Source organism: Candoia aspera, chromosome 16 (genome assembly GCF_035149785.1).
Source record: "Candoia aspera isolate rCanAsp1 chromosome 16, rCanAsp1.hap2, whole genome shotgun sequence".
In the NCBI taxonomy this organism is placed as follows: Eukaryota; Metazoa; Chordata; class Lepidosauria; order Squamata; family Boidae; genus Candoia; species Candoia aspera.
The window spans coordinates 7,525,867-7,551,780 of NC_086168.1; the positions used below are offsets into that span (position 1 = coordinate 7,525,867).

Here is a 25,914-nt window from a genome sequence, read left to right on the forward strand (position 1 = left end):
TTTTATGCGGCTTTGAGTTCTAATTTATTTATTTATCAAATTTGTCGTTGTCCTTATCGTGTGTGTCTTGGCATGATCAGCTCAAATGCTTTATGTGTTACTATTAAGAATAATAAAATGACTTATTATTATTTTTTTTTTTAAATATCCCCTGGAATCACAAAATCCTTGACTAGCAAGTAGTTTAGCAAACTTGCAGGCAGAAATTCAACTAGTCGAGCTAAGCCAGCAGGAGAGGGCGCTTGCCCGTTGAATGCAGGCCTGCTGAAGGCGGAGGGGAGGGCCTGGGCGGGTGGGCGGAGCCAGAACGACCGCGGGCGCAGCTCATTGGCCAAGCTCCACGGCTTGACGTCAATTCCGATTTTTTTAAAATCCCCCTTCTGTTATGCCCGCCCATTTCGGGCTCGCGCGCCGGACGGCTGGCTCCTCCCCTTCGGCCTGCGCCTTGTCCCCTCTCCTATCTGCGCATGCTCTTTGCTTTAAGCCGCCCAAACAAGAGCCGGCTTTTTTTTTCCTTAGCGCAGGCGCTCTGGGCCGGGCCTTCTGCCCCGCCTCCGCGCTCTCTCCAGAAAAGAGAAAATCCCCAAACCACAAAACCACTCTCCCGACCGTCACCCCCTTCGGCCCCGCCTCCTCGGCTGTCCCGATTGGCCCTCTCCTCTGTCGCATCCCGCCCTCCCCCGGCCGAGTTTTGTTTCGCGTCGCCCACCCTCTTCCTCCCGGAGGAGAGATTGGGCGGCTGGACTGGCCCGGCCGGCCTCCCGGCCCCGCCCCGCCCGAAGTGGGCGGGGAAACCCCGCGGAAAGGGCCGCCGCCATCTTGGATCGAGGGTGTCTGTGAGGGAAGAGGAGGGGCGGCGGCGACGAAAGAGGGAAGAAGACGCCGGAGGAGGAGGAGGCGGAGGAGACCCCCGTTGCCGCCGCCGCCGCCCGTTGCCGCCGTGCGCGCCGCCGCGGCTCCAGCCCGGGACGAGACGCTGCTGTGGCCGCCGCTGCCGCCTCCCCAGCCAAGCTGCCCAGTCACCAGCCCCTCGAGCCCAGGTAAATCTGGGCGGCCTAGTCCGGGCCTTCCGGCCCGGTCCTCCCGGGGGTTGCCTAGCAACAGGAAGGGACCGCCTCCCCCTTTCCGCGGGGGAAGCAGCGCCCGCGGGCGCCGCGGCCTGGCCTTCTCGTCCGGGGGAGGAGCTGGAGGAGGGGGGGCTGGATTGCGACCGCTCCCATCATTCCCAGCCCGTCCTTGCGCGGGAGCCCAGCCCCCTCCCTCCGTGCATGCCTATCCTGTGTGCTTCCGGGACCGCAGCCCCCATCACCCCCAGCCGGCCAGCCAGCCGGGCTGCTGCTTTGCAGAAAATGTGGGAAGCCCCCGCCCCACCCCGGTCCCATTCCTCCCTGACCGGCAGCGCGGCTCCGAAAGCTCCCCGCCGGCTTGTCCTTCCCGGCCCGGTGGCTCCACCGCTCAGCCCTCCCACCCGTCCCCTTAGGACCGGCTTCCATCATCCCCAGCCGGTAGGCCCAGCCCCTGAGCTCTCAGCCATTGCATTTTGCCCCAGACCCGGTGGGCCTGGGGCTTCCCGTGGGCCTGATGGGATAGGCCTGGGGTGGGGGGCGCTGAGCTAGGCTGGGGGTAGGGGAGAAGCCAGCCCTGGCGGTGCTGCGATCCTTCCCCATAGGTAAGTGTGTAGGGCAGGAAGCTGTGTGGACTTCAACTCCCACAATTCTGGAAAGGGGTGCACCTGTGCTTACAGTTTCTTTAAGCAGTGCTTTTGACCCTTTTCTTGGGTGTCTTGCAATCCAAGTCCTGCAGGTGTCAAGGACGTGTCTGCCTTCTTTCAGTGGAGAAAGTAAGGAAACTGTGTGTGGAGCAGTCTTATTTGTAAGCTGTGTACAACCCAGCTGTGTCGAAATGTGCAGTGAGTGCCATTTGTGTTGTACATATTCCATCAGAGCGGAGAATGAGCATTCTGAAGTAGGTCGGGGATTTTGGATAAGTCCTTCTAAGTAGGCAAAGTGTATGAATGCTCAAAGCAACCAACTTAGCCTTGAATCTGAACTGAAAAGGGTAAGGATTGCTGATACGGATGGCGCTGATTGTTTTTTAACATTCGCAGTGTCGAGCCTGCAGCTTTTAAATGACGTACCCGTAGTAGACCTTCAGTGACAGTTACGGGGCATTCGGTTCTGAATGCATAGGGTGAGCTGTGCACACCTCTTATCCTATAATCAGCATGTGTGTGTTTGTACAGTCGCCCTTCCTTGCAAGAATTTGGTGTGAATGTAATAAACTGTGTGTGCTTGTTTTTCAGATTAACAAAGCTGAGGCTCTTGCTAATAAAGAAAAGCCAGTTAAGAACTCTGTATACTTGTAAACTTGTTTTTCACTTTGCACATTTTCTACTCAGGATAAGAATGTTTTATGTAAGACTCCTGGAGAACTACTGCCATATTTAATGCGGATTATCCTGAATAGCTTTCACATTTGGGAGCGGTGCCTTTGCTAAAATTGCACCTTTTGGTTGCTGGCTCTTTTTTTGGCTCACTTTGTTTGCTTGGGGTGTTTCACACCTGCTGAAGTGTGAATCCTGTTAAATTCAAATTTTGTGTGGACAAAGGATTGTGCAGTAAAATATTGATACCGCCTTCTTTAACACCAGCCTCTGAGATGTGCAAACTTGTCATCCCAATTTTGGCTATAGCTACCTGGGCTGATGACAGTTATGTTCTCAAACATCTAGAAGGCATGATATTGGAAAAGTTGACCCAAGATCGATCTTGCATCCTTGGCATTGCATTTGCAGTCCCTGAAAACAAAAGGAATTACTATACAACCTCTGTAACAAGGCAAAGATGTACACGTGAGAGGATTCCCTGCAGTTGTAAAATGATTTTATTTTCAAGACTTGCTCTGGCTTGGTCATATCTAGGAAGCCTTGTCAGTTTTCCTGTGTGTGCTGTCTTTCCAGTGGCTGCAGCTAGACGAGGGGGTGGCTTGGTAATTTTCTTTCTTCAGTAAAGAACATTTAAGTCCTTTTTATTGTTTCCCATGGCAGGCTCTGAACTTTGTACACATACTTCTATATTGTCATGCAGACTTTCCAAAAGGACAGTGGCACTGTTACCATTGAAAAAAATAGTGCAGCACCCTAGCTTTAATAGAGAGAAAAGTTCACTGGAGTTACCTTGAGTGCCCCAAGGAGTTGGGACGGTAAGATGTGTGTGTAAATGTGCATTGACTTGGGTTGCATCCTGTTTAAACAGCAGTTAGGTATGCGGGCAGCATCCTTTGCAATCATTCATGCTGCTTACGACTTTTTCTCTGATTCCTTAAACCTGCAGTTGTATCAACAGGCATACATCTGGGTCTTTAGTCTAGTTATCATTGGAACAATCATATCCGAAGTGCATGTTACAGCCTTCTTGTCAGAATGACCAAGATGTGGAAGTGCTTAGGTGAAATTTTTCTGTTAGTGGCAGTATTTTGGTTAAAATGCAATGGCGATTCTAAGAGTTATGAATGAAATTGTGCCCCTGGGGGTGGGTGGGGGTGGGGGTGAGTGAAAGAGGACACATATTTGAAGGAGTTTCTTTAGCACTCTTTAAAGTATCATTTTAACCTAGAGGATGGTATACCTTTGTATTGTTAGTGATTGTTGCAAAGAATTAGCAAAACAGTGCCTTAAGATATTCCCAGTGTGGGCATGGCCTGAAATGGTGTTGTTCGTTCGTATGGTGGGCTGTCAGGTGGAACATTGGAGCGTTGCATTTGCCACACCGCAGCGTGCATGCTGTTCTGTGTAGAACTGATGAATTCAGATCAGATGATGGAACAGTATTGGTCACATGTTTACTGGAAGCTTACTCTTGGGAAATAACATCTTCTAAAGGGGTGGTGGTGACAAACCATCAGAGTGAGCTCAGGGGTTTTGTTCCAGTGGGAGAAGACCCAGCAGTCATTCATTCTGGCCTTTTGTCCAAGACAGATTCTTCATTTCTTAATTATCTCCTCTGATGCCAGCTTTATATTTTTCTTTGAAACCTACAAGAGGACAGATTTCACAATCTCCTTGAGCAATTTAACCTTTTTTGGCAATAATTAAACTTGGCCTTGCCCCCTTTAAAAAATAATAAACTTGCCACTGATTTTTCTCTCGCTGTCAGTTTTTTTGCTGCCTGCCCCATCCCAAGCAACATTTCATCTGCTTGCTTTAATTGGTTAACCAATTCGTTTCCAATGAATTTCCATTCACTGCTGTCTCTTCTTTCCTGCTTTCTGATATAAATTCAGTTAAAAGGTTAACCTCTCCTTTGACAACTGTGTAATGTCAGTTCTGCTTCATTATTTTAACTTGCTCATTTAAAAAAAATAACAGACTGGCTAACATAGATTAGACAGACTTCCGCATTGTGCTTTAATTCATGTTTTCTGTATGAAACCTAGAAAAAAGTAAGTACAGTACAGTACTGGAAGTTTTGAAAGCTAGCACAATAGCTGATTAACTAGACTTCAGGGAACCAAAAATAAGATGATGTGTTTTTAAAAAGGTTTTCCAAGGATTTCTAAATGCTTTGCAAATCTGGGCACAGTTGTGCTTCTTAGCAGTTACAAAGCCCTTTTTGCGATTTAGTCAGATGTAATTCAAAATCTTTTTTCAGGTTTAAACATTGCTGTTTATACTGAAGGTATCAAACTGAGTTTCCCTTGGAGGCTGCTCTCCAGCAGAGAGAGACTGAATAAAACATGGGGATCTAGAAACCAGAAGTTGGGAGGGAAGGGTCAACATGAATATATTCTGGCAAGTTTGCTATTTCCCTTCTTTCTTTCCTATCCCTCAAGCCTAGCAACAAATGTGATGGGTTGGGGAAAGATGAGAAATGTGGTAAGTTGATTTTCTTTGGAAATTAATTCATTCTGAGTTACTGGTCTTGCCAAAGAGCTACTATTTGACTGAGCTAGCTACTTGACTGAGAGTTCCCAGTTCAGTCAGAAACTTGGTTGGGGTAAAAGATGGGTTGGATTGTTGATTGTTGAAAGCTTGAAATTTTGTTCTTCTTTTCAGTTTATATTTAAACACTGCATTTCTGTGATGTCACATTTACAATATTGGATCGGTGTCTCAGTGCAGTATTATATATAAACTCAGTAATGATCTCAATGAAGCTAACAACTAGTATTTTGATGCTGGTAATGGAGAAGTGGGGTTCTTCTTCCAAAACGGTGAGGAAGTACAGAATACTAAAGTGTTTCCAAAAAGTCTTATGCCAGATTGGCTAGTGTAGAAAGTATTGAACTGGTAGATAAACAGACGAGCTTGGAAATCAGTTGTGCTGGCGTAAGCGGGATAGAGACCCTCTCTTTCCCCACCAACCCGTTTACTTAACTCATACTATATGAGGTTGTACCTTTAGCCATGAAACGAATGAGCAATCTTAAGACTTAGAAATAGGTAAGTGGCTTGGTGAATGCTTGGGAGTCTTTTCTGCTTTATGATCTTTTATTAAAGGGAGCAATTAGATGATTTCTCACAGGAAGGGGAGAAAAATAAGACGCTTAAAATAATGGGGAGTAGGCCACACAGTCCTCAGCCTGTTAGGAGTGTATGATTTTGGGTTAATTGCGCAACACGTTCTTCCACTAACTTGCCAGGAAATTGGGAAAGCGCACTTGGAGTATCTGTAATATCTAGGTGTGTCTGCTGTGGGAACAGCTTCCATGATATTTTATGAAGGAGCAGCGATCTGATGCTGAAGCAGGATTCTTAAAGGAGCGAATGTACTACTGATATTGCTGATTTGATGGCAAATCGTGAAGATTGTATGAACTTCAAAATATCAGTCCTCAAAGTCTCCATGATCCCCCTGTGCATTAGAAAGCATATGTGTGTGTGGTGTGTAAGGGAAAGAGATAAATTCTTACGTTGGATAAAATGGATGGATGAATAACCTTCAAATGTTTTAAATGATCTGTTGGGGTAATCAAAACGTTTAGTTGAACAAGGTAAGAACTTGAAGACGCGTTCACATCCCGGGTGAAGGCGTGGGTCCTTGACTCTAGTCAGTACAAATCCTGAAAGCAGTCCTTTTTATTCCATAGTGGAAGAAAGTAAGGCCCTATATTAGTGCTTTAAAGGGGAAAAATACAACTGATTTTAATATTGAATCTCCACATCATCATGTAAAGACAAACCATACTTGTAGTTGGATAGAGCTGTATGCAAACATTAACCAATGTACACATATAAAGAGGTCTTGCCCAGTACAAAAATAGGGCTTATGTAAGTGTTGATTGAGAGCCAGTTTGGTGTCGTGGTGAAGGCACCGGGCTAGAAACCAGGAGACTGGGAGTTCTAGTCCCACCTTAGGCACAAAGCCAGCTGGGTGACCTTGGGCCAGTCCCTCCCTCTCAGCCCTAGGAAGGAGGCAAGGGCAAGCCACTTCTGAAAAACCTGCCAAGAAGACTGCAGGGACTTGTCCAAGCAGTCTCTGAGAATCGGACACAACTGGATTTTAAAACAAAATTATTAAGGCTGGCATTTATTTCATCTCTGAGGAGCTATAAATTTTTGTTAGAATGGAATTCTTGAAGATGCATTCTCATAACCAGCTCTTCAATTAGCTGTCTTGGTAAGGCTTCATTACTCAAAAAACAGATATAAGGTGGTTTCCATAGTCAGGTAAATGATACATTTTTGACAAATCCCTTTGGTTTTAGCGCGATGAGATTTGGAATATGTACAATATGCTTATGATATGCTTATCCTTGGCCCAAGGTTGTAACGATGGTGGTGAATCTGTGCTGGATTTATATAAACTGTTAATCACAAAAGATTTCTTGGCAGTTTAATTTTAAAAGTTTTGGATGGGTGTTACTGCTCATTATGAAATAATGTCTGGAGTCCTTGTTTGCTCATCTGAAAACTGACCATGCAAATATAGTAGGTGATGAAACTTATCCACTTGTGGTACACGCTTAGCCAAATCTTAATGATTTAAGATGTTGCTTCAGCTTTCCTTTGCTAAAAAAAGTTCTAGATTATGCAGAAAATTATTTGTTCTGTGAGCCCTGGTAAATGAGTACTGGCTGGAGTTTGTTTCCTTGAAAATGAACAGAACCATTTTGTCTTTGGTTTATCCTGACACAGATTGCAGAATGCACATACTATCATTCACAGAGTTTTATGGGTGGAAATTTTTGAAAGATTTAAAGAAAAGGCACATTCTGAGCTGATTGTACATTTACATCTGTGTTGGTCAGGTCTGTTCAGGAATGTTGGGTTTGGGGGAAAAAACTGGCTTAAAAAAACATAGATTTGATAAACTTTCCTGTGAGGATGAAAATTGTCCCAGGGAATGGCATAGCAGGCGGAAACATGTTTCAGGGTTTTAGAAGTGAAAACAGGATTTAAATCCCAACTCTGCAAACTGCAAGTGGCTTTTAAAAATCCTTTAGAAAGCCATTTGTCTCCAGTTTAGTTTGCAACTCTAGTATTTCATTCTTTTAAATAATCAAAGATACATCTCAGTAAATGTACAAGGAGTCAGTTTACTGTAGGGTTTTGTGGCTGTTTTATCTTAATGATGGACTATGACTTGTGAACAAAACAGATGATTTGAGAGTGGATACCACAGGATCAGAGAAAAAAAATGTTAAACTGTCTCTCTTTTCTGTTCTAGTGCCACAATGGCAACTGCACCTTACAACTATTCCTACATCTTTAAATACATCATTATTGGTAAGTCTAAATATCCTTCACTTTTACAGATGCCTCATTATTTCTGCTGAAGCAGTCTTCCAGATATTTTTAACTGCAGCTGGTTTGGGATAATAGGAGTTGTGAAAAGACTGTGCTGGAGGGGCCCGACCTACAAATAGCAAGTAAAATGTTAAGAATGTATTTTCGGTACCTGTGGAAACATCCCTTGGATGCAAGGCTTGTTGGAAAGGTGGCATGCAAATTCACAGGACACTGGTGGTGTGTTGACTGTGGCTCTTTCAGTTCAGTGCTCTGAGTGTTTGGCCCCATTCACCAAGCAGGGCCCTCTGGTTTTTAATGCTTAGTCTGCTGCGCTCTTTATCTGCAGAAGCCTAGTCTTCTGTTGCAGAAGTAACCTCTCAGCCTGCAGATAGCTTTTTCAGTCGCAGAGTTTTGGATTTCAGAACCAGGAAGTGAGATAGAACAATTTGCCCTCAGTCACTTCCTTCAGTTGCTACTGTTGCACTGACATTTGATCCCTGTTTTATGTCCAGTATTTGATAAAGCTTGTACCGTTGGCTACACTGGGTAGTAACGTGATATAAGCAAAGAAGGGCTGGTGGAATATTCTCTTGGTGGTAAACATTACGTATTCTTGGAATGTGATTTTAGGCTCTGTTGACCTCCAGCTTCAAAAGAGAATATAGGCCCTGTGATTTGGGGTCTTTCTTAGCCTAAACATGGGATGCGTTCACACAGTATGATCAGACATGAGGTGACTTGTTTGGTTGTAGTGTGTTTATAAACCACGTTTAATGCTTAGCATGTTGTATAAATACAGGTTATATTCCAGAGCTGGAAATACAGATAGAGTATGCATGTTACTCATCCATGCTCTTTAGAGGAAATGCTTTTTTCTCCTTACTACCAGTTACAAATTCTGGAGTAGGAATATGAGAAGAGAGGGTGGGAAATATCTCCAGAGCCGTTTCCAGTATGAATACATACTAGTTTTTCTTTTCTTTTCCCTTTTCAAAAAAGCTTGCTTGGCGCTTCTATCCAGGAGGAACGCTGATTGTGGATTATCACACAGCCTGTGAAGGAAGTGGCTCTGTATTATTCCACAGTTGATTTTCTGTGATCGATATTAAGTCAAGGCAACAGTGGTAACCATTAATTTCTGAGATGTTAATCTCTTCTCTCCTTTTTTCGTTTTAAGGAGATATGGGTGTAGGAAAATCCTGCTTGCTCCATCAATTTACAGAAAAGAAGTGTAAGTGTGCACACCTATTTCTAATTGAAGAAGTAACCACAACATATCTCTATCCTCTCCACTTTCCCAACGTGTTAATTTTAGGCTCCGGTTACTAAAACTGGCTCATGGGATGGGGGTGGTTCTGGATTTCACTGAGGCAAAATGCCTCCAATTACATGAAATGTGATAATTATTGATTAATACTGTGGAGTTTTGTTCAGATATAGACTAGCAACCTAAGATTTATACTTCTGCTGATCACTAGAGCTGGGGAGGTCTGGATAGAGCACTTGCCTGCGAGAAACACGCAGTAGAACAAGTTGGAAATTAATAGCACTCCGTAAGGGGGAAAAAACCCTGGTAACAGCTGATTCGGAACAGCCTTTTGGTAGAGTGGCTGCCTTTCTGTTGGGATAGACGCTGTGGCAGCTGAGAAGGTGGGTTCAGTAAGTCTTCAGAAATGATGGATCTGCTCCACGTTCGTGGGAATCACTATGAATGGAAGTGTTGAGTCAGGTGGGTTGCGCTTTCTCAGTATTTTATTTTATTTCATTTTTGCTCACAGTTATGGCAGATTGTCCCCATACAATTGGCGTTGAGTTTGGTACCAGAATAATTGAAGTTAGCGGCCAGAAAATTAAGCTGCAGATCTGGGACACGGCGGGGCAAGAGAGATTCAGAGCTGTCACACGGAGCTACTACAGAGGAGCAGCGGGAGCCCTTATGGTCTACGATATCACTAGGTAAGGTGTCTTTCTGTGCTGGAGTTTCCCTTTGCCGTTGTTTGAACCCGGTACCGCCTGTCTCTTAACCAGCTGTGGTTGTTTAGCTGACACTACTTTAGTTGACGCTCCCCTCCTGAACAAAGCAGAGGTCGACCTATTGTATCAAACTGCTTCTAGCCAGATGTTAACGATTTTCTAACATTCCCAAATAGAATTTAAAGAAGGTCCTGCATACAGGCGCACAGTTTTGATAGACATGGTAGAAAAAGGTGTGGGGAGGGAAGAAGACCACAAACACCGAAGCTTCCTTTCATGGACCGGGTGGGAGGAGGCTGGACTTTCTCTTGCAGTGACCTTCCCAGAGACAATAAAATGAGCTGGGGTTCTGTAAACGTTACACCTTTGGTTTTTGATTTTTCTCTTGCAGAAGAAGTACATATAACCATTTAAGCAGCTGGCTGACAGATGCAAGGAATCTAACTAATCCAAATACTGTGAGTTTCACCATTAAGAAACCTTTGCATTAAACATAAGGTTGCTACACAGTGACAGTCTCCTCATCTCCATGTTCGTTTTTTCTTAAATATATTTAATATATTTGAACTGTGTTTTTGGGATACTGGTGGTGTGAAATTTAGAAACCGGAAGAGGGCAGTTGTTGAAGAAGAAAGGCCGCCTTGAATGTGTCAATTACATTTAAAACAAGCCATCTTGAAATCAGCTTTGGATTTCTCTCTTCACTTCAGGCCTGTCTTTGATTTTTCTGGTTAAATTGACCAAGGTGAGAAATCAAAAGCTGAAGCAAGAAATCCAAGCTCAGCCAGGATGACGAGTAGATACTTGGTCTTTGCTGTGGCTTTATAAAGCATCCGAGTTGCTAAGCTCTGGTTCAGAAATTTAAAATTATGTTGTGCATACAGGAAGCCTTCCAACCTGAATGGAATAGTGAGTGACTCTGGGAAGGAGAATAGAGGCCAAAGAGCCAGGGTGAAAAGCTGTCCCCTTTGTGTGGTGACTTTATCTTCTGTCCTAAAGTGCCCAGAAGGGGCTTCATCGGAGGAGACCACCCTTGGAAGTCTCCATGGGAAACTTACCCCGAGCCCTGCAGGACACACTATTGGGAAGTGGCAGATGCCAGCCAGGAGAATGGAGGATTTTCAACTGCCTCTTCTTCCCTGTCCCTGGAAGCCACCAGGCGGTGGAACAGCTGAACAGAGTCCACAGTGACCAAAAATTGTTGAAGGGAGACAGTTTTGAAAAGGAATGCTTTTCCCAACCCTGCATTCCAAGGGGGGCTCCTTCCCTTTTGCTCAGCACACACCGCGAAGGCTTCTCTTCCTGACTTGATGTGGCTGCTGCAGCAGTCATTCTTACTTCCTCATTGAGCCTGTCTGCCTTCATTTCATAATGAGCAGTTCCTTAAAACTGTTTCCTTACAATAACGAGAAACCAAAGTGTCAGTTAATTAAAGCTTCCATCCTTTAACTTCCGGGGTTGCCCTTCTGGCGATGCCTGATTCCCTAATTTTTAGCCTCTTGAAGAGAAGAATCGTGTTTATGAGCTCTGATCGTGCATGAAGGATCTGACAGGATCCTTTGGCACAGCAATGCTGCCCTTGACGGACTCTCCTTCTCCTCCTGTCGTCAGCCGCTTGACGCCTGTTAAGGGCCGTGTTTTGTATCTTGTTCTGGATGCAGGTGATCATCCTTATAGGAAATAAAGCAGATCTGGAGGCCCAGAGGGATGTGACATATGAAGAAGCCAAACAGTTCGCTGAAGAGAATGGTGCGTATGGATGCTCCAGAGGAACCCAAGCAGAGCGGAGTGTGAGCAGCGCTCGGCAGAAATACGGTGTTTAGAGCAGTGCAGATTTAGGCCCTCCAGGTGGTAGTAACCTGGTGATGTTGTACTCCTAGGTCTGGCTATTCAAGCTGTATCTGTGACCTCATTACCTTCAAGACTAGACCGTTCAGGACTTGCTGGTTGGTGAGGTCTGAAAGAGGAGGGTTTTGATTTCTGACCTCTGCTGAACTTGCATTTTGTTTCCCGACAGGCTTGCTGTTTCTTGAAGCGAGTGCAAAAACGTAAGTAGGCTGCTCCACATTTTAAAAAAAAATGGCTTCCATGGATGAATTCATCGCTTACCTGGCAAAGCAAGTTGTGTTAGTGTAATTCCTTGATTGTAACAGGAAAAAAAAGCCCTATGGTTCTCTTAACCTGAAAGAAGCAGGATGTCTATATAGACTGAGAATCTTTCCCCACTGCCCTGAATTTTTCCCTGGTGGCCCATGCCAAAAAAAAAAAAAAGACCAGTAGGGCTAATAGCAGTGAGAACTACTTATTTGGAGGCAGAGGGATATCCTGTCTTTGGACTAATTGTGCTAACCCCAGTGGCTAAAATTGAACTACAGGTAGTCCTCACTTAGCAACCATTCATTTAGTGACAGTTTGGACCTACAGTGGTGCTGGAAAAAACCACTTACGACCGGTTCTCACACTTATGACTGTTGCAGCATCCCCGCAGTCAGTTTGGGCGCTTGGCAACTGGTTCACGTTTATGACTGTCGCAGTATCCCATAGTCACACGATCGCCATTTTCGACCTTCCCGGCCGGCTTCTGGCAAGCAAAATAAATGGGAAACAGTGTGATTTGCTTAACAACCACGTGGTTCCCTTAATGCCCACAGTGATTTGCTTAATGACCGCCTCAAAAAGGTCATAAAATTGGGTCATGTTCACTTAATGACTGTTTTGCTTAGCAACTGAAATTCCGGTCTCAATTGTGATAATTAAGTGAGGACTACCTGTAGTAATGCTGGGGCTTCCATTGCTGCAAAACACGTGGAGTGCAGCTATGCAATCTGGGCGGATTTACCCGCCGTAAACGTTCCAAATTAATGCTGCTGCCTCGGCTTCTCCTTTCCCCAGAGGTGAGAATGTTGAAGACGCATTCCTAGAGGCCGCCAAGAAAATCTACCAGAATATCCAAGACGGGAGCCTGGATCTGAACGCCGCAGAGTCGGGGGTACAGCACAAGCCTTCAGCTCCACAGGGCGGCCGGCTAACCAGTGAACCCCAGCCCCAGAGAGAAGGCTGTGGCTGCTAGTGACCTCGGTTCCTTGGCTCTGTCTGTGACCTTTCACCTCTGTTAAGAGCAGTGCTTTTGGCTGCTTCAGTTTCCTCCGCACATCTTACCAGGTCTAATTAAAACTCCTGAGGCAAGATTTAACACAGTACTAAACGGCTAAAGATAAATAAGAGAAACTTAGATGTAATCAGGTTATCAAAGGCAAGTAGAGTCATATCCTATCCCTGCATGGTAAATCTAGACGTCTTTATTCCCCCCCCCCCGCCCCATGACTGATTGTCCTTGTGAATAGATGTCCCCGATTCATGATTTACAAAACAGAGCTCTGATGCTGGACCTCATGACTTTCTCTCTCTCTCTCTCTCTCTCTGCAGAGCTTTGTCTCTTGTAAGGTTTAACCTTGTTAGCTTCAGCTTTTCCTCCCAATCTGTAACTGGCCTATCCTTTTTAGTAACAAAAAAAAAAAAAGGAAAAAAAAAGATTTGCTATGAAACAATTTCCAAGGGTAGAACAGGATCCTGCGTAGAATCGCTTTTGTGGAAGGATTCCCTGTGAAACTCCAGTGGTGGTGGCGGCCGGGGACGGTGGGGGGAAAGACACTTGTTGCTGTGGTGTGTGTCTCCTCCATCTCAGCCTAGTACGCAAGATTTTATCTTGTACCCCCTATCTCTACGCTGCTGTTTCTCCCCATTTTTACCTTTACGGGCCCTTATTGACAAAACGTAAATATGAATAAATTGTGAAGCAACCAAGCTATACACTCAAATACATCCTGTGTGTGAGATTTTAATGAAGAAAAACCACCTCGATTACTGGCATTAGAAATTAAAGGTAACGTATCTGCACAGCTCAGCTGAGAACGGCCATGTCAGCCTGCTTAGCCACTGGCTTAACTCCATGACGTTCGGCATTCGGTGGTTGCACGGAGGACCCGGGGTCTTGGAGCAATGCACAAGGGTATCGCTACCCCGGTGTAAGACTTCTCTGCCCTCTCTGTGCCCTGTGAGCAACCTATTACTATTTTTGTTGTTACTCCAGGTCTTGTGTACTTGATGATGTGCTAACTTGCTTTCCCTCTCCTTTTGGTAAAAGTTCTGCATTTAATCCAGCTCCATTTCCTGCCTTGTTGTATAAGAAGGCAGGGCTGTATTGCACATCTCTATGCTTCTCGGAAGGGGTTTGTTCTGAACTGGACGGTCACAAGCATTACTCTTTAGGGACGTGGAACTCTACGGTGGCGTTACACACTACAGTTCACCTGGCTTGACTTCTGAGCCTCCTCCCACCTTCTTCCTCTCTGCTGGGATTACAAGCCTCTGCCCCTGAAAGAGAGCTTGGCCAGAGGGGCCGCATATAGGATGCAGAGTGGTCTTTCTGCTTAAGTTGGAGCCATGCATACACATAGAACTGTTCCCTCCATGGCAATCTGGCCTTTAAAAAAAAACAGGATAACATGGTTAAGCATGACTGGGGAAAGACGAGCATGTTTGATTCTATTGACCGCAGTGTTTCAATTACAGTGACTAGAAATCCCCTTGATGACACTAAACGAGGCCATGTTCCAGTGTGTAAAAGTGAAGGGGGATAACCAGCATAATGTACAGTCAACATTAAATAAAAGCCAAAACTGGGATGTGCAAATGGTTAGCATTTTGGGTAGCTTGTGCACTGTCCCTTGCTATGTGCCCTTTTTGTTTGCTCTAGTTAGTTTTCTTTTTCCCCTCCTGAAATCTGAGATTCTTAAAAGTAGATGGGTATTGCAGAATTTGCTGTTTGAATTGCACCGTGGGGGTGGGAGTGGGGTGGGGTTGCCCAGGGACCATGACCTGTTGACAGAATTTAAGTTTTGGGCAAAGGCAATCGCTTCCTGCAGCTTGTTGGCGGTGCAATACCCCCTTCTTATTCCCCATATTCAAGTTACAGTAGGTCTTCGTTTCTGTGACAGGACTTATTTGGGCTGCTGTACTCATTTAATGTAACAATGCTATTATCTAAATATTTGTAAATAAAGTACCTGTATCTAGACAAAACAACAGTAGTAATTCTTTGAAGATGCAGAATAAAAGGGTTGTGAATTGTAGGTCACCTGAAAATGAATGTTTTTTTTTTTTTAAGGGTGAAAAAAAGCCCTTCAGCTTCATAGATTGGACTTGCGTTCTTCTAACGCGTTATAAGGGTTTAATCTCGCGTTATAAGGGTTTAGACTTCAGTATTATTGAGAGGAAATCTACAGGAGCGTTTCTCACATTCAGAATTCGCTTTGATTTCACTAGCTCATTTTAATAAAGAGTCACTGGTTTTAAGGTAAAGCATAATTTCTTTGTTAAATATCCATGATGTGAGCCACCGCTGGCCTTTTTAAAACACTCCAGATCTCTTGGTAGGGATCACAAGGAAGATTCCACCTAACGGTTGGCAAATTGACAGGTACTAGATTCCCCCCTCCCCGGTTGAAGGGGAATTGCTTCTCTCCTACAGAGAAATGATGGATATGCTGACAGTGTCAACATTGGTGCACATGAACAGCTATCGTATGCCTAATCTACACTGTTTTACTAAATTCTGTGCTGCTTGAATGAATTAAGAAGGGAACAGATTTTGAGACGTTGAAACTGGTACACTGGTGTAATCCTCCAGTGTAAGGGATAACAAACATGAATACGTGAAAGTTCAAAAATTTCGTAAAAAATTTATTCACAAAATATTTTATCCAATAAAAAGCAATTTTACCAAACAACGGTTAAAAAGGAAATGTAAAAGAGCAGAAGACACAAACATCTTTTACATCCCCTCCAATCAAAAGGGATACAAAGCTATGGGTGTTGTTTTTCCACGTTGTAGAATTCTGCTGTACCAGATGGGAGGTGACTCGAAGACCGTTAACTTGTAAATAAATGAGGTAGTCTTCATAATCTTCAAATCCAGGTCATTGGCACAGGCTTCACCAGAACGTTTGTGCATGGTATTTTTCTATAACAGCAAAAAGTGATGTACGCACCCAGCAGCAAGTTGCATGTATCAACGAACACCTGCACCCCTTCCCTCTGCCCGGTAATTCCTCCTCGAGACAGCCACCAGGTATTTGTTTTAAGGAAGCAGCATTTTGCCTGGAACAGACAACTAGCTTGCCTCGGGCTCTCAGAATAATCTGCAGCAGCTTTGTACCTGGCTACCGCAACTGTCCAGTGCCACGCTGGATTTTTAAGATCTTTTCCTGACCAGAGTAGAAAACCCTTGTCACGCTACTGAGGAGGAATACATGTAAACTGTGACTTAAGTCTTCTAACTGGTCAATCAACGTTTAGAACAATTCATAGCCCAGGGGGTCTTCCCTCTCTTACCTGCTTTGCTGAAGCTATGCCTTGTCCTGATAAATCACTTGAGATTGTGCTGAAATATCTGCTGCTGTCCAGGAAGAAGGGGATCTGGTGGACTGGGGGGAAAAAAAAAAAAAAGCAAAACCTCAACTCCTAATATAGTACAACTATGATTTTTATTTCATGAAAGTCACAAGCTGAAGTGCTTTTTAAGTAGAAAACACTCGAAATGGACTTAAATAGTTTCTATTATCTTCATGTACAGATGTACCTTCAAGGGAAGTTGAGCTAGTCAAACTTTCTGAAGTGAATATATTCACTGCTCCCAGTGTAACCCCCTCCATCCATTCTGGGAAAGAAGGGTTTTAATCTTTCCCAAGTTGGTACCCTGCAAATATCCAGTGTATAAAAGAACACTGGTTTCTGACCTTTTAAAACATTCTCAAAGTGTAATTTCAATGCTGTTCTGTGCCAACATTAACAAGCTACCCTTAGCAGTTATTTTTCAGGTGGAAGACAATATAGGGACACCTTAGAAAAGTTCACTGGGACAGCATGTCACTTTGGAACCAGAGTCTTACAGGGTAAACTTCCCATATGTGCTGCTTTAAGTCACTAGTAAGCCCATGTTGCTGGGCAAACATACCTGGTTCTTGGCAAGATTCGACTCTTCGTGAAGAGAATCCGTGAATCCCGAGGAGTGTAACGATGGAAACAGGGAGTCGGTAGAAGTGCTGCTAACCAGCTCATCCAAGGCATCGACTTGCCTCTTCAGGCTATGGAGGGTGCCCTCAGTCTGTTGCTTCCCTTTAATTAACGCCTCCACTTGCTTCGACATGCACTGCCGGAGCTGAGCCTGAATGTGCACACTCAAGTTAACTATCGGCTAGGGAAATTGGGCTGCTTAGGACAGAGGACCACTAAGTGGGGCCTCTGCCGCTCGCTCTGGGTTAATCCAGAATGGACCTTCTAAATTGAAAGCAAGGAGTTCTCAAAAAAATGACTGGTACCCCGATATGTGGAACACCTCAGAGCAAGTTCAAATAGTTGTGGATCCCAATTAGTTCTTTTTCTATGGGGCAGATCTAACGTCTAGTGCCTTTACATCCTACCCAGTTAACTACTGTCCCTAAGACAGAGACACTGAAAATATTTGGCCTGTTCTTTCTATTCCCCATCCCAAGCAAGTTTGTAAAGCTGTTAGCTGTCCATTTGAGTCATCACTACCTTGAGACGATCTTCGTGGTGCTGCAGTTGTTCCCGGCGTGCTTTTCCACGCCACTGTTCATCCTCGAGAGAGAGAGAATTTGTGAGAGAAGAGTCCTTTGCAAGTAGCTTGAGGGGAAAGAGAAGGCACCTCTTGACGTCCCCTCACATTCATTCATGGCAAGGACTACGGTGGAATGTGGGGTAAAAGCAGCTGTTAATTATCGTGTGAGGGGTAAACGCAGTGATGCTGTGTACTGCCAGGCCGTAATGGCTATCGTGCAGCTGCAGCTACTTTGTTCAAGTGTGGACTCCTTACAAGCTCCAGCCAGTGCAGAGGTTTGAAAACAAGCTTCTAGATCTCATAATCTTGAGACTGGGCTGTGAGGACCAAAGACTGAAAATGGGAGAGTGGGGGAAAAGGGAGGATTGTTTGCAAACTGAACGTGGGAAAAGCTGCTTGGAGGTATGAACTTCTAATACGGGTGCAAAACATGCATACTGTTGCACAGAAGATGCAGACACTCCTCCTCCAGGTAGACGTTCATGCTATGTACAGAACAGGGACAGTATCCTGTGCGGCCTGTTGTTCTGATCCCTGGTTCAACTTCGCTTCTTAAGATACTTACCGAGATGTGGACTTGGGACAGGTCCAGTTTTTCACCCAAGGGCGGCATCCTGGCCTTGTTTTCAATGAATGGGTAGTTTTCCTTCAGGCTTTCAATGTCATCCCAAGGTCTTGCCTTCACTTCCAATTCAGCCTCTCTATCCTCCAATAACTCTGGAGGGGACTGGCTCAGATCCTTCAAACCGTTCCTCAGTCTGTCTTTCACTTCCAGCCTAACCAGCCTAGCTGTTCCCTTCAGCTCTTTCTGCTGTTTCTCCAGCTCCTCCTGATTCTTCACCTAAGCCGTAAGACGCAAGTGGCAAAAAGAACAGCCCTTCACCACAGAGGTCAAAGCATCAAGTGGCTTTGCATCTCTATGATCCCAGGGGGAAGCCCGATGGATGAGCTTACACGAGTCTGAGAGGAAGAGCTGAAACAGCTCTTAGGGATGCTTCCTTTTAAGTTGCCATTACTCATTTATAAATTGGCAGGACAACCCCCAGAGCCCCAACAGGCCTTTCCTCTGCTTTGTTCAAAGATCTCAGAGGCCGTGAGTATTATATCTGTGAGCAGAACATTTCAGGCGTTAATTCTAGGCTGTGGGAAGGAGTCCTTTATTTTGTCCAGAACGTGCTGCCAGACAACTTCACAGGGTGATCCTCGAGCATTTCCTCGTTCCCTGCTTTTTCTGCAATGCTTCACAAACGGATGGGGGAGTTTGTTCTCCCGGCAAGCACGCCAAGAGGGGGCAGCCCTCTTTCAGGGCAACAGGGAGGCTGTTTTGTCGAATCCAGATTGTTACCTGTAACTTGAGCCGCAGATGCTCTTCTTGGATCCGGCCAAGGTCCCTCATCAGCCGCTTGGCTCGCTGCTGATTCTCTCGGGCCACGTGGCCCAGCGAGGCTATTTCTTGCCGCAAGCTGTAGTTTTCTTGCTTTTGTTCCTAAAATTAAAACAGCTGGTTGAAGAAGCTGGATTTTTCTTTTCATCTCCCTTTGAATTAACAAATACATTCCTTGGAGCTGGTGGGGGAATACTCCATCATGATCTTTAATAATTTAGAGCTAGACATCCCTCCCCCCACCATGGCCATACCAGCTGGGGCTGATTGGAGTTGGGCGAAAACATCTGGAAGATACAAGTGTGTCTGGCCCTGCTTCAGATAATCTTATGTTGGTGGGATCCAATGGCTCCATGTTATGAAGAGAAGGCTTGGATTGTAAAACTGGAAATGACCAGCTGAAGTCCTACCACTGCCATGGAGTCATGAGGTGGTCTTGAATGAATCACCCTGTCACCTGTAGCCTCCCTAACAGGACTTACAGAGTTCGGAATAGGAATATCTAAGATAATGTTCTATAATCACTTCCAAGCATTCACAGTTTGGTAGAACTGGGGCCAAATCAAATGCACCTGATGTTCAAGAACCCATCTGAGGTCTCGCCAGGTCCCTTCTCTTCCACAACCGAATGGGTGAAGACAGCCATAGCACAGTAACTCACTTGAAGGGCTCCCTCAAGCTGGTCCCTCTGAGCCTTGATGGTCTCCTTCAGGGTTGCGATCTGCTTCTCTGCTTTTAGATGGTCCGCTTGGATCTGATCATGGAGCAACCTCTCCTCAGCTCTGGAGAGGTCGAGTTCCCTTTGGAGGGACGAGACCTCCCCCATCTTTTCTTGAAGCTTCTGTTCTTTTTCAGAGAGCTGCTGCCCTGCAATCAGAAGAGTCAGTTGGTTACCAGCCAACCTTATCAAGAGCCTCTGACTTGTGCTCAGTTACTGCTTTCCATCTGCTGAAGGACATTCCCAATGGAATTTATGATATCTGAATGCTACTCTCTCTGCAGATTGCTCAGAGCATTTGAAAGGATGCTGCAGAGGGAGTATTTTCAGTGGCTAAAACTCCGACTGAACTGTACAACTAGTTGCCCAGCGTTTGAGTGAGGACGTGAATCTTGATCTCCTTGATCCTTAGCTGCAATACCATGCTGACACTCTTACAATGGATCCACATTTTGTGTGAAAATACATCAACGTTCCCAGCCTTAGATCCAACTTACAGGTTTTGCGGAGTGCTTCTTCAAAGGCTGAAATGCGGGATTCCCCCCTCTGAAGCTTCCGGATCCGTTCTTCCATCTCTTGGACATTGGCAACAGCTTGCGCCAACTGACCCTGCTGCTCTGCCAGCTCTTGTTCTAGATGCCTTTTCTGATTCTTCAGGTTCTCAGTGCACTCTGCCAGCTTCTTTTCTTCATGCTGGACATCTTCCCTGAGATGCTGAAGGACCTGGATAAAAGTGACCTATCAAGAGTTACCCTGGGGTGGTAAGAGGCCACTGGAACAGGTGGGTGCTCTGGTTTCTTTCTTTCTCATGGCATGGTCTGAAATCTCCCCCTGCTTCAAGGTATTTTGCATGATCGGATTCATGAATTTTTAAAGTCTGGCATGTTTTCTTTTCAAACGTCCCTTGGCTGAAGACAGTCTTAATCTCGGAAATTCTAAAGAACTGGCTGGGAGAGTAGCTATTGTACAGAGATGCTACTGGATCACTGATCTGAGAACAACCATGGCCTCTCCTTCATCTGTGAGATTTCTTTTCTTCAAAGGAAGGATTCAGCTGGCAGACCAGGCAAACAACCCTGTTCTTCCAGAAGGGTTCATTCCAGCCTCCTATTTATTTATCATCCGTTACAATTTTGAAATTTCATAAGGCCTTCGCCTTAGCCAAGCTGGATGCTTAGCTCTCAGCAGTCCTTTTTAAAGGTTCTCTCATAACCTTCAGTTATGTCCATGTGATGATGGCTCAGTGGAAACTTTAAGCCATATACCGTAAACTCTCAGTTAACCGGAACTCAAGCAACCAGCACAAAAAATCAAACCAGAAAAAAACCGGCACTCTCAAGCAACCGGCAAAAAAAATATCTGTATCTCTCTGCTGCCATCTAGTGGGCATTAGGGTTTAATAGTAACTCTCAAGCAACCAGAAACTACATTTATCCGGCATCTACCAATCCCCATGGATGCTGGTTAACTGAGAGTCTACTGTATTATTCTACTGTGCCCTATATAAGGACTCTAGACAGACCCTTATATATATATGTTTTTGAAGAAATTTCCAGGTAGGGAGTGTGATTTCTATTTAATGATACTTCTTTCAGATAAGGACTTGAAAATATCCTCCCAAGTTGCCCAGTTTTGGGCTACCATCCGTTATGATACGCCACACCATTACTTCGGTTTAGAATTTCTTAAAATAGTATTTTATTTTGATTTATTTTATTATTTTTATTCTTAATTATTTTTAGATCATCATACTGTTTTTCTGTGATAGACAGCTAGAGAGAGAGAGAGGGATAGATAGATAGATAGATAGATGTAATACTACTATTATTAGATATTTTGATTGTATCTGGCCTTGGGGCTGTAATAAACTTGATAATGAAACAAAGGGAATGGATTAGATGAATGTACCTTCTCTTGTTGGGCCTGTTTTAGCTCCTGTTCCTCGATCTCCTTGCGAAGCTTGTGAAGCTGGTTTTCCTTTTCCCTTTGGGTTTCCTGTGCTTCCTGGCACTTCCTGGAAGATTCATGGAGGGCGTCTTTCAGGGCCTTCTGGCCCTGGAGTAGCTCCCCCTTTTCCTTTGCGGTGTCTTCCACGTCCTGCCATTCCAGAATGAGCAGTTGAAAGAGAAATATTAAGAGACCAGTTAATGCTGCAACTCAACCTCTTTGCTGGGGAAATTTCAGAAGCCTATAAAATAGGCTGCGGCTACAGACAAACCGGGGTCCACCTCCCAGGAGAAAAATTGCAAACGGGCTTTCTTTACCCCCTTTACTTTCCAATAGAAAATCAGGCCTCCATTTAGCAGTTTCCAGCCCAATTCTGGCTCAGCTATTACATCCTTGCCCTGACTTTGGATCCTGTGGCTACTGGGGAAAAGCGCGGCTCCTGGCTGCGATTCATTTCCCCATCCTTGTCACAGGATGGAAGACCTAAACAAAGCTCACCTGTTCCAACAGCTGAAGATGATGCCTGGAATCATTCAGTTCAGTCTTCAGAACGTTCAACTCCTCCTTTTTTCCTAAAGAAGATAGTTTTGCAGTATTTTGAGGAAAAGGCTAATCGCCAAGGAAAACTGAAAGGTATGGGAGAAGATTTGATAAAGAAGATCATAATCATAATCTGGATGACGTTACGTCCCAGACACTGATCTACATGTAAAATAATGACTTCAATAAAGAGATTTGGAGAAGTTTCCCATACCATGGAAATGCTTCTGTAACTCAGCAATGTCCTTGTTCAGAGCTATTTTCTGTTGGTGCAGTTGGTCAATTTCAAGCTGCAATTTTTGGAAATCCAAGACCAACTTCTCAGTGCTGGCAAGAACAGCTTTATTGTTATCTCCTGTAGAGGCTAATGTTCTGGCAAAAGAGGAAGTCACACTTTCACTTCACAAAATTAAAGCAGGGAGACAGGCGCAGCTTGGTGGACTGCTAAGAACGGAGTATGAAATCAGTCTGTTTCATTTCAAAGAACCTCAACCAGCTAATCAGTTAACATATTAGCAGGGGATATATTGTTCATGAGGGATGGGGTGGGAAAAATGGATACTGTGTTGTTGTTGTTTTTGTTGTTGTTGAAACTTTTAACAGGCTATTTTTCTCTACCAATCAAGATTTCTAAAATGAGTCACTTTTAAGTTGACGGTATCAGAAAGTGGAACTGTTTTACAGAAAGTCTTCCGGGCCCTATCCTATCCTTGGGCCCAAAGAAGGTATTTTAAATTCCTAGGATGAGCTTGGGCTCCCTGCAGGAACACCCTAGGATGGCACAGCACAATCTGGTAACTGTCCATTTCGTATTAAACCAAAACCAGTGGTTCCATAGTTCCTCTAATGCCTTGTACAAAGTAGGATTAAAAAACAGGCACATTCAAATAAGAATTTATAAGTAAGATCCTATAAAAGGACCTTTTGGGTTGCCTGCCTGCCTGCCTGCCTTTCTTCCTTCTTTTGCTGAGATCAGACATTTAAGAAAACACCTCTCTCCAAATTACCATTTTCACCTTTTAGTCTGGGCGAATTTCTCCTCTAGACTTTCAGAGTTGGCTTCCAGCTGTCGCTTCTCGTCATTCAGGGCCCTGATGCAGTTTTGCAGAAGATGGAGCTGAGAGGTCAGCCGCTCGGCTTCCTGCTGAGCCTCCTTGAGAAGCTGCCTCTGGTGGTCAACCTCCTCTCGTTGCTGTTGGGATGCTTGTTGGAGACTCTCCAATTCCAGCTTCTCCTGGGAATTAAAACATCTGTGGGATACAGCTGCCCAAAACGGAACTTCCCCATCCATTTGGAAAACATTCACCTAAATGCACCCTCACTGCTGCATGACAGGGCAGCAAGGACAAGCTTTTTTTATTTATTTATTTACTTACTTAATTTGTATGCTGTCCATTCCCGAAGGCTCTGGGTGGCTTATAATCAAAATCATCATAAAATAAGAACCACCACAAAAATAATACATCACCCAAATATAAACAAAAATGTGAACAACATTAAAAATTATAAAGTGGAAAATATAAAGTCACGCACTTTGGAAATCCGTAATTCTTGGGAGCTCCTCAAAGGGTATGTTTATGGATGGGTGGGGGTGATCTTTAGAAGCACATTAATTTGTTTTTATAAATACAGCACATTTCACACATTTCCCATGAAAGCCATGGGATTCTTTTAGAGGTGAGACACTTTAGGAGCAGTGCCCTATATTCTAGATTTAGGGAAATCAGGTATTGCTTTGAGGCAATGCATTAATTGCAAATGTCAGCTATTTCGAACACTATGCATAATTAAACCTGGCTTTTGGCTATAGTAGACAGTCAGTTCAAGCCCCTCAAAAGAGACCTGTAGGTTTTATTCTTATTTTTTTGTGGGATGCTTCCTGAATGCATTATTTACAGAGATGTTAGTATGGGTTACCCTGGGCGCAAAGGAGATAAATGAATGGAACTTCTACTGTACCTGCATTGCGTGAGATCAATCAACGGATCTGCAAGCAGCTCAGGGCAGAACTTCCTAAGTGGACCTAGCTGCAAAATGGGGCCTCTCTTACCTCCAGAACCAACATTTCCGTTTTTGCCAATTCATTCGTCTTTTGGCTGCGCTGGAATTTCAGGCTTTCGAGCTCTTCTTTTTCCAGATGTGCTGTTTCCAGCATGTGCTTCAGTTCTGATGATTGACAAGGGACAGAAAAGGGCAGATGAGCCAATTCACTCAGTAAAGCAAACGTGAAGCATTTTTCTACTTCCACTCAAGAATATAATGAGCAGGGATACAGCCAGTTGTTGGAGTTGCCTATGCTTGGGTCTTCCTTTGTTTATCACAGCTGTTTTCAACAATCAGGTCACATTTCTTTTTGGTTTTGCAGTCATATTGGTAGGTACAGGTAGTCCTCGAATTACGATCGTTTGTTTAATGACGGTCCGAAGTTATGATGGCCTCGAAGACAGGCCCATCGGGGAAGCTGGATTCTCTTAACAACTGCAGCGATTTGCTTAACAACTCTGGTGATTCTCTTAATGACCACTATAAAAATGATCATAAAATCAGGTCCGGTCATGTGGGTGACTCAACTTATGACCACAATGACTTATGATGGAAATACTGGTCCCAACTGTGGTCATAAGCAGAGGACTACCTGTATATACAAAGCTACAGATGTGGCAACAGTTTTTAAGCCGAACCTGTCTTATGCTTTTTTATCAGCCCCAGGATATCCTGTAGCTTTGTTTCTTCTTTTCGGATATTCTGCATTACGAGAGAAAGCTGGGATCTTTTCTCACTTAGCTGGGCATTAAGTTCGCCCTTCTGAACACTCAGGTCTTCTAGAAAAGTCTTCATTTCCTAGGAAAAGAATGAATAAAGAGTTAAAGGGTTTACTGCAAATCGCGCAAACAAGCAGCTCAGTTCAGATCTGGTCCCGGCCCAGTTTAGCTCGAAGGCAACAAGCATACCTGATTGTACCTTTACTTTCTGAATGAGGAATGCTGACTCAAAACATTCTCAAAATATGAGCATACGAAAACAATGGAATAGTTGGAACTACAAATCCTGGTAGAGACTTTCTGAATAAAACCCCCAAACAATTGGAAAGCAAGCGTCTAAAAAAGCTGTGACGAGATTGGAAAAAACCTTTATTAGTTGCCGTTTTTCAGCCACTTCAGCCTCTCCATTTGTGAGGGCCTCTGCAAAGTCGGCATTTTTCTCAGCAATGCCATCTTGGAGGAGGCGTAGCTCGTTCCTTTTCTGATCAAGCAATCTGTCCAAAACATGCAGCTCTTGCTGCTGAACAGCAGTCTGCAAAAATGAGAAGCAGTTCAGGTGGAAGAACAACTGAAGTCTCTATTTATCCCGCTTCAGGGCAGCCCAAGGTCTGTCATTTATTTTCTACCTGTCCTGGGTGGAAAGATGGGTAAGCACATTCTGTGGGTGCACAGGAGCTCCCTGACATTCATGACTTTCAAAAACTGAACCATTGGCTGGGCTGCTGGCCAGGTTGTGGTAAGTCCTGTGTGGCTCTTTCTAAGTTTAAATAGTAGCTATAGTTGCCCTAATATTACTAGTATTAGTGGACAATAAAAACCCTCTAATCGTTAACAGAGCCTTTTCCAGCCCCAACATAGTTTTCTATACGGCTGCACCCGAGTGGTAGCTGAGAATAGTCCCATCTCTGGAAAATGTGCATCAGGAAGGATTCTACTCACCTGATCCTTTAGTCTCTCTAGATCATGCTTTTTGCTCAGAAGAATGTTCTCTGCTTCTTTCAGAATCTGAAGGTGGTGATCTTCATTACCTTCTGCAACTTGGATATCTGTCTGCAGCTTCCGAAGGCTGGAGAAGGATGAAATTGGAACTTATTTATTCTGAAGGAGGGAGAAATGTTTAAACACACGGTGGCCCAGCTGCTGTTGACTGAAACTGCTAAGCAAGCCAGCACATTTGCCAGCCTAGAGCTGTCACCGGTTCATCTCAGCTTGGAGGCCTAC

The 25,914-nt window shown here is 44.4% G+C and overlaps 2 protein-coding genes across 2 annotated transcripts in view; one reads left to right on the forward strand and one right to left on the reverse strand.

Annotated features, from left to right (window-relative positions):
• The first annotated feature begins 806 nt into the window (after positions 1 to 806).
• RAB14 (RAB14, member RAS oncogene family) lies at positions 807 to 14,840 on the forward strand. The gene is made up of 8 exons (XM_063316545.1): positions 807 to 1,040; positions 7,668 to 7,726; positions 8,907 to 8,960; positions 9,508 to 9,685; positions 10,095 to 10,161; positions 11,365 to 11,452; positions 11,721 to 11,751; positions 12,596 to 14,840. Exons 2-8 carry the CDS (start codon positions 7,675 to 7,677, stop codon positions 12,771 to 12,773), a joined length of 648 nt encoding a protein of 215 aa, XP_063172615.1. The 5' UTR covers positions 807 to 1,040; positions 7,668 to 7,674; the 3' UTR covers positions 12,774 to 14,840.
• Positions 14,841 to 16,096: 1,256 nt separating this feature from the next.
• CNTRL (centriolin) overlaps positions 16,097 to 25,914 on the reverse strand; it is a 32,811-nt gene continuing 22,993 nt past the window's right edge. The window contains exons 28-42 of the mRNA XM_063316411.1: positions 25,633 to 25,759; positions 25,061 to 25,225; positions 24,613 to 24,772; positions 23,982 to 24,097; positions 22,948 to 23,165; positions 22,146 to 22,303; positions 21,890 to 21,963; positions 21,353 to 21,541; positions 19,942 to 20,167; positions 19,388 to 19,593; positions 18,688 to 18,828; positions 17,908 to 18,183; positions 17,300 to 17,362; positions 16,719 to 16,928; positions 16,097 to 16,188 (exon numbers count right to left, since the gene is read on the reverse strand). Coding sequence (XP_063172481.1) covers positions 16,111 to 16,188; positions 16,719 to 16,928; positions 17,300 to 17,362; positions 17,908 to 18,183; positions 18,688 to 18,828; positions 19,388 to 19,593; positions 19,942 to 20,167; positions 21,353 to 21,541; positions 21,890 to 21,963; positions 22,146 to 22,303; positions 22,948 to 23,165; positions 23,982 to 24,097; positions 24,613 to 24,772; positions 25,061 to 25,225; positions 25,633 to 25,759 — 2,407 coding nt within the window. The 3' untranslated portion in view covers positions 16,097 to 16,110. The remainder of the gene's footprint in view (positions 16,189 to 16,718; positions 16,929 to 17,299; positions 17,363 to 17,907; positions 18,184 to 18,687; positions 18,829 to 19,387; positions 19,594 to 19,941; positions 20,168 to 21,352; positions 21,542 to 21,889; positions 21,964 to 22,145; positions 22,304 to 22,947; positions 23,166 to 23,981; positions 24,098 to 24,612; positions 24,773 to 25,060; positions 25,226 to 25,632; positions 25,760 to 25,914) is intronic.

What these genes read in the sequence shown, in the direction of transcription:
- RAB14 (XM_063316545.1), top strand. Translation starts at nt 7,675, where the DNA reads ATGGCAACTGCACCTTACAACTATTCCTACATCTTTAAATACATCATT. An exon ending in CTTTAAATACATCATTATTG is followed by an intron (nt 7,727 to 8,906) that starts GTAAGTCTAAAT and finishes TTTCGTTTTAAG; the next exon opens with GAGATATGGGTGTAGGAAAA. An exon ending in ACAGTTCGCTGAAGAGAATG is followed by an intron (nt 11,453 to 11,720) that starts GTGCGTATGGAT and finishes GTTTCCCGACAG; the next exon opens with GCTTGCTGTTTCTTGAAGCG.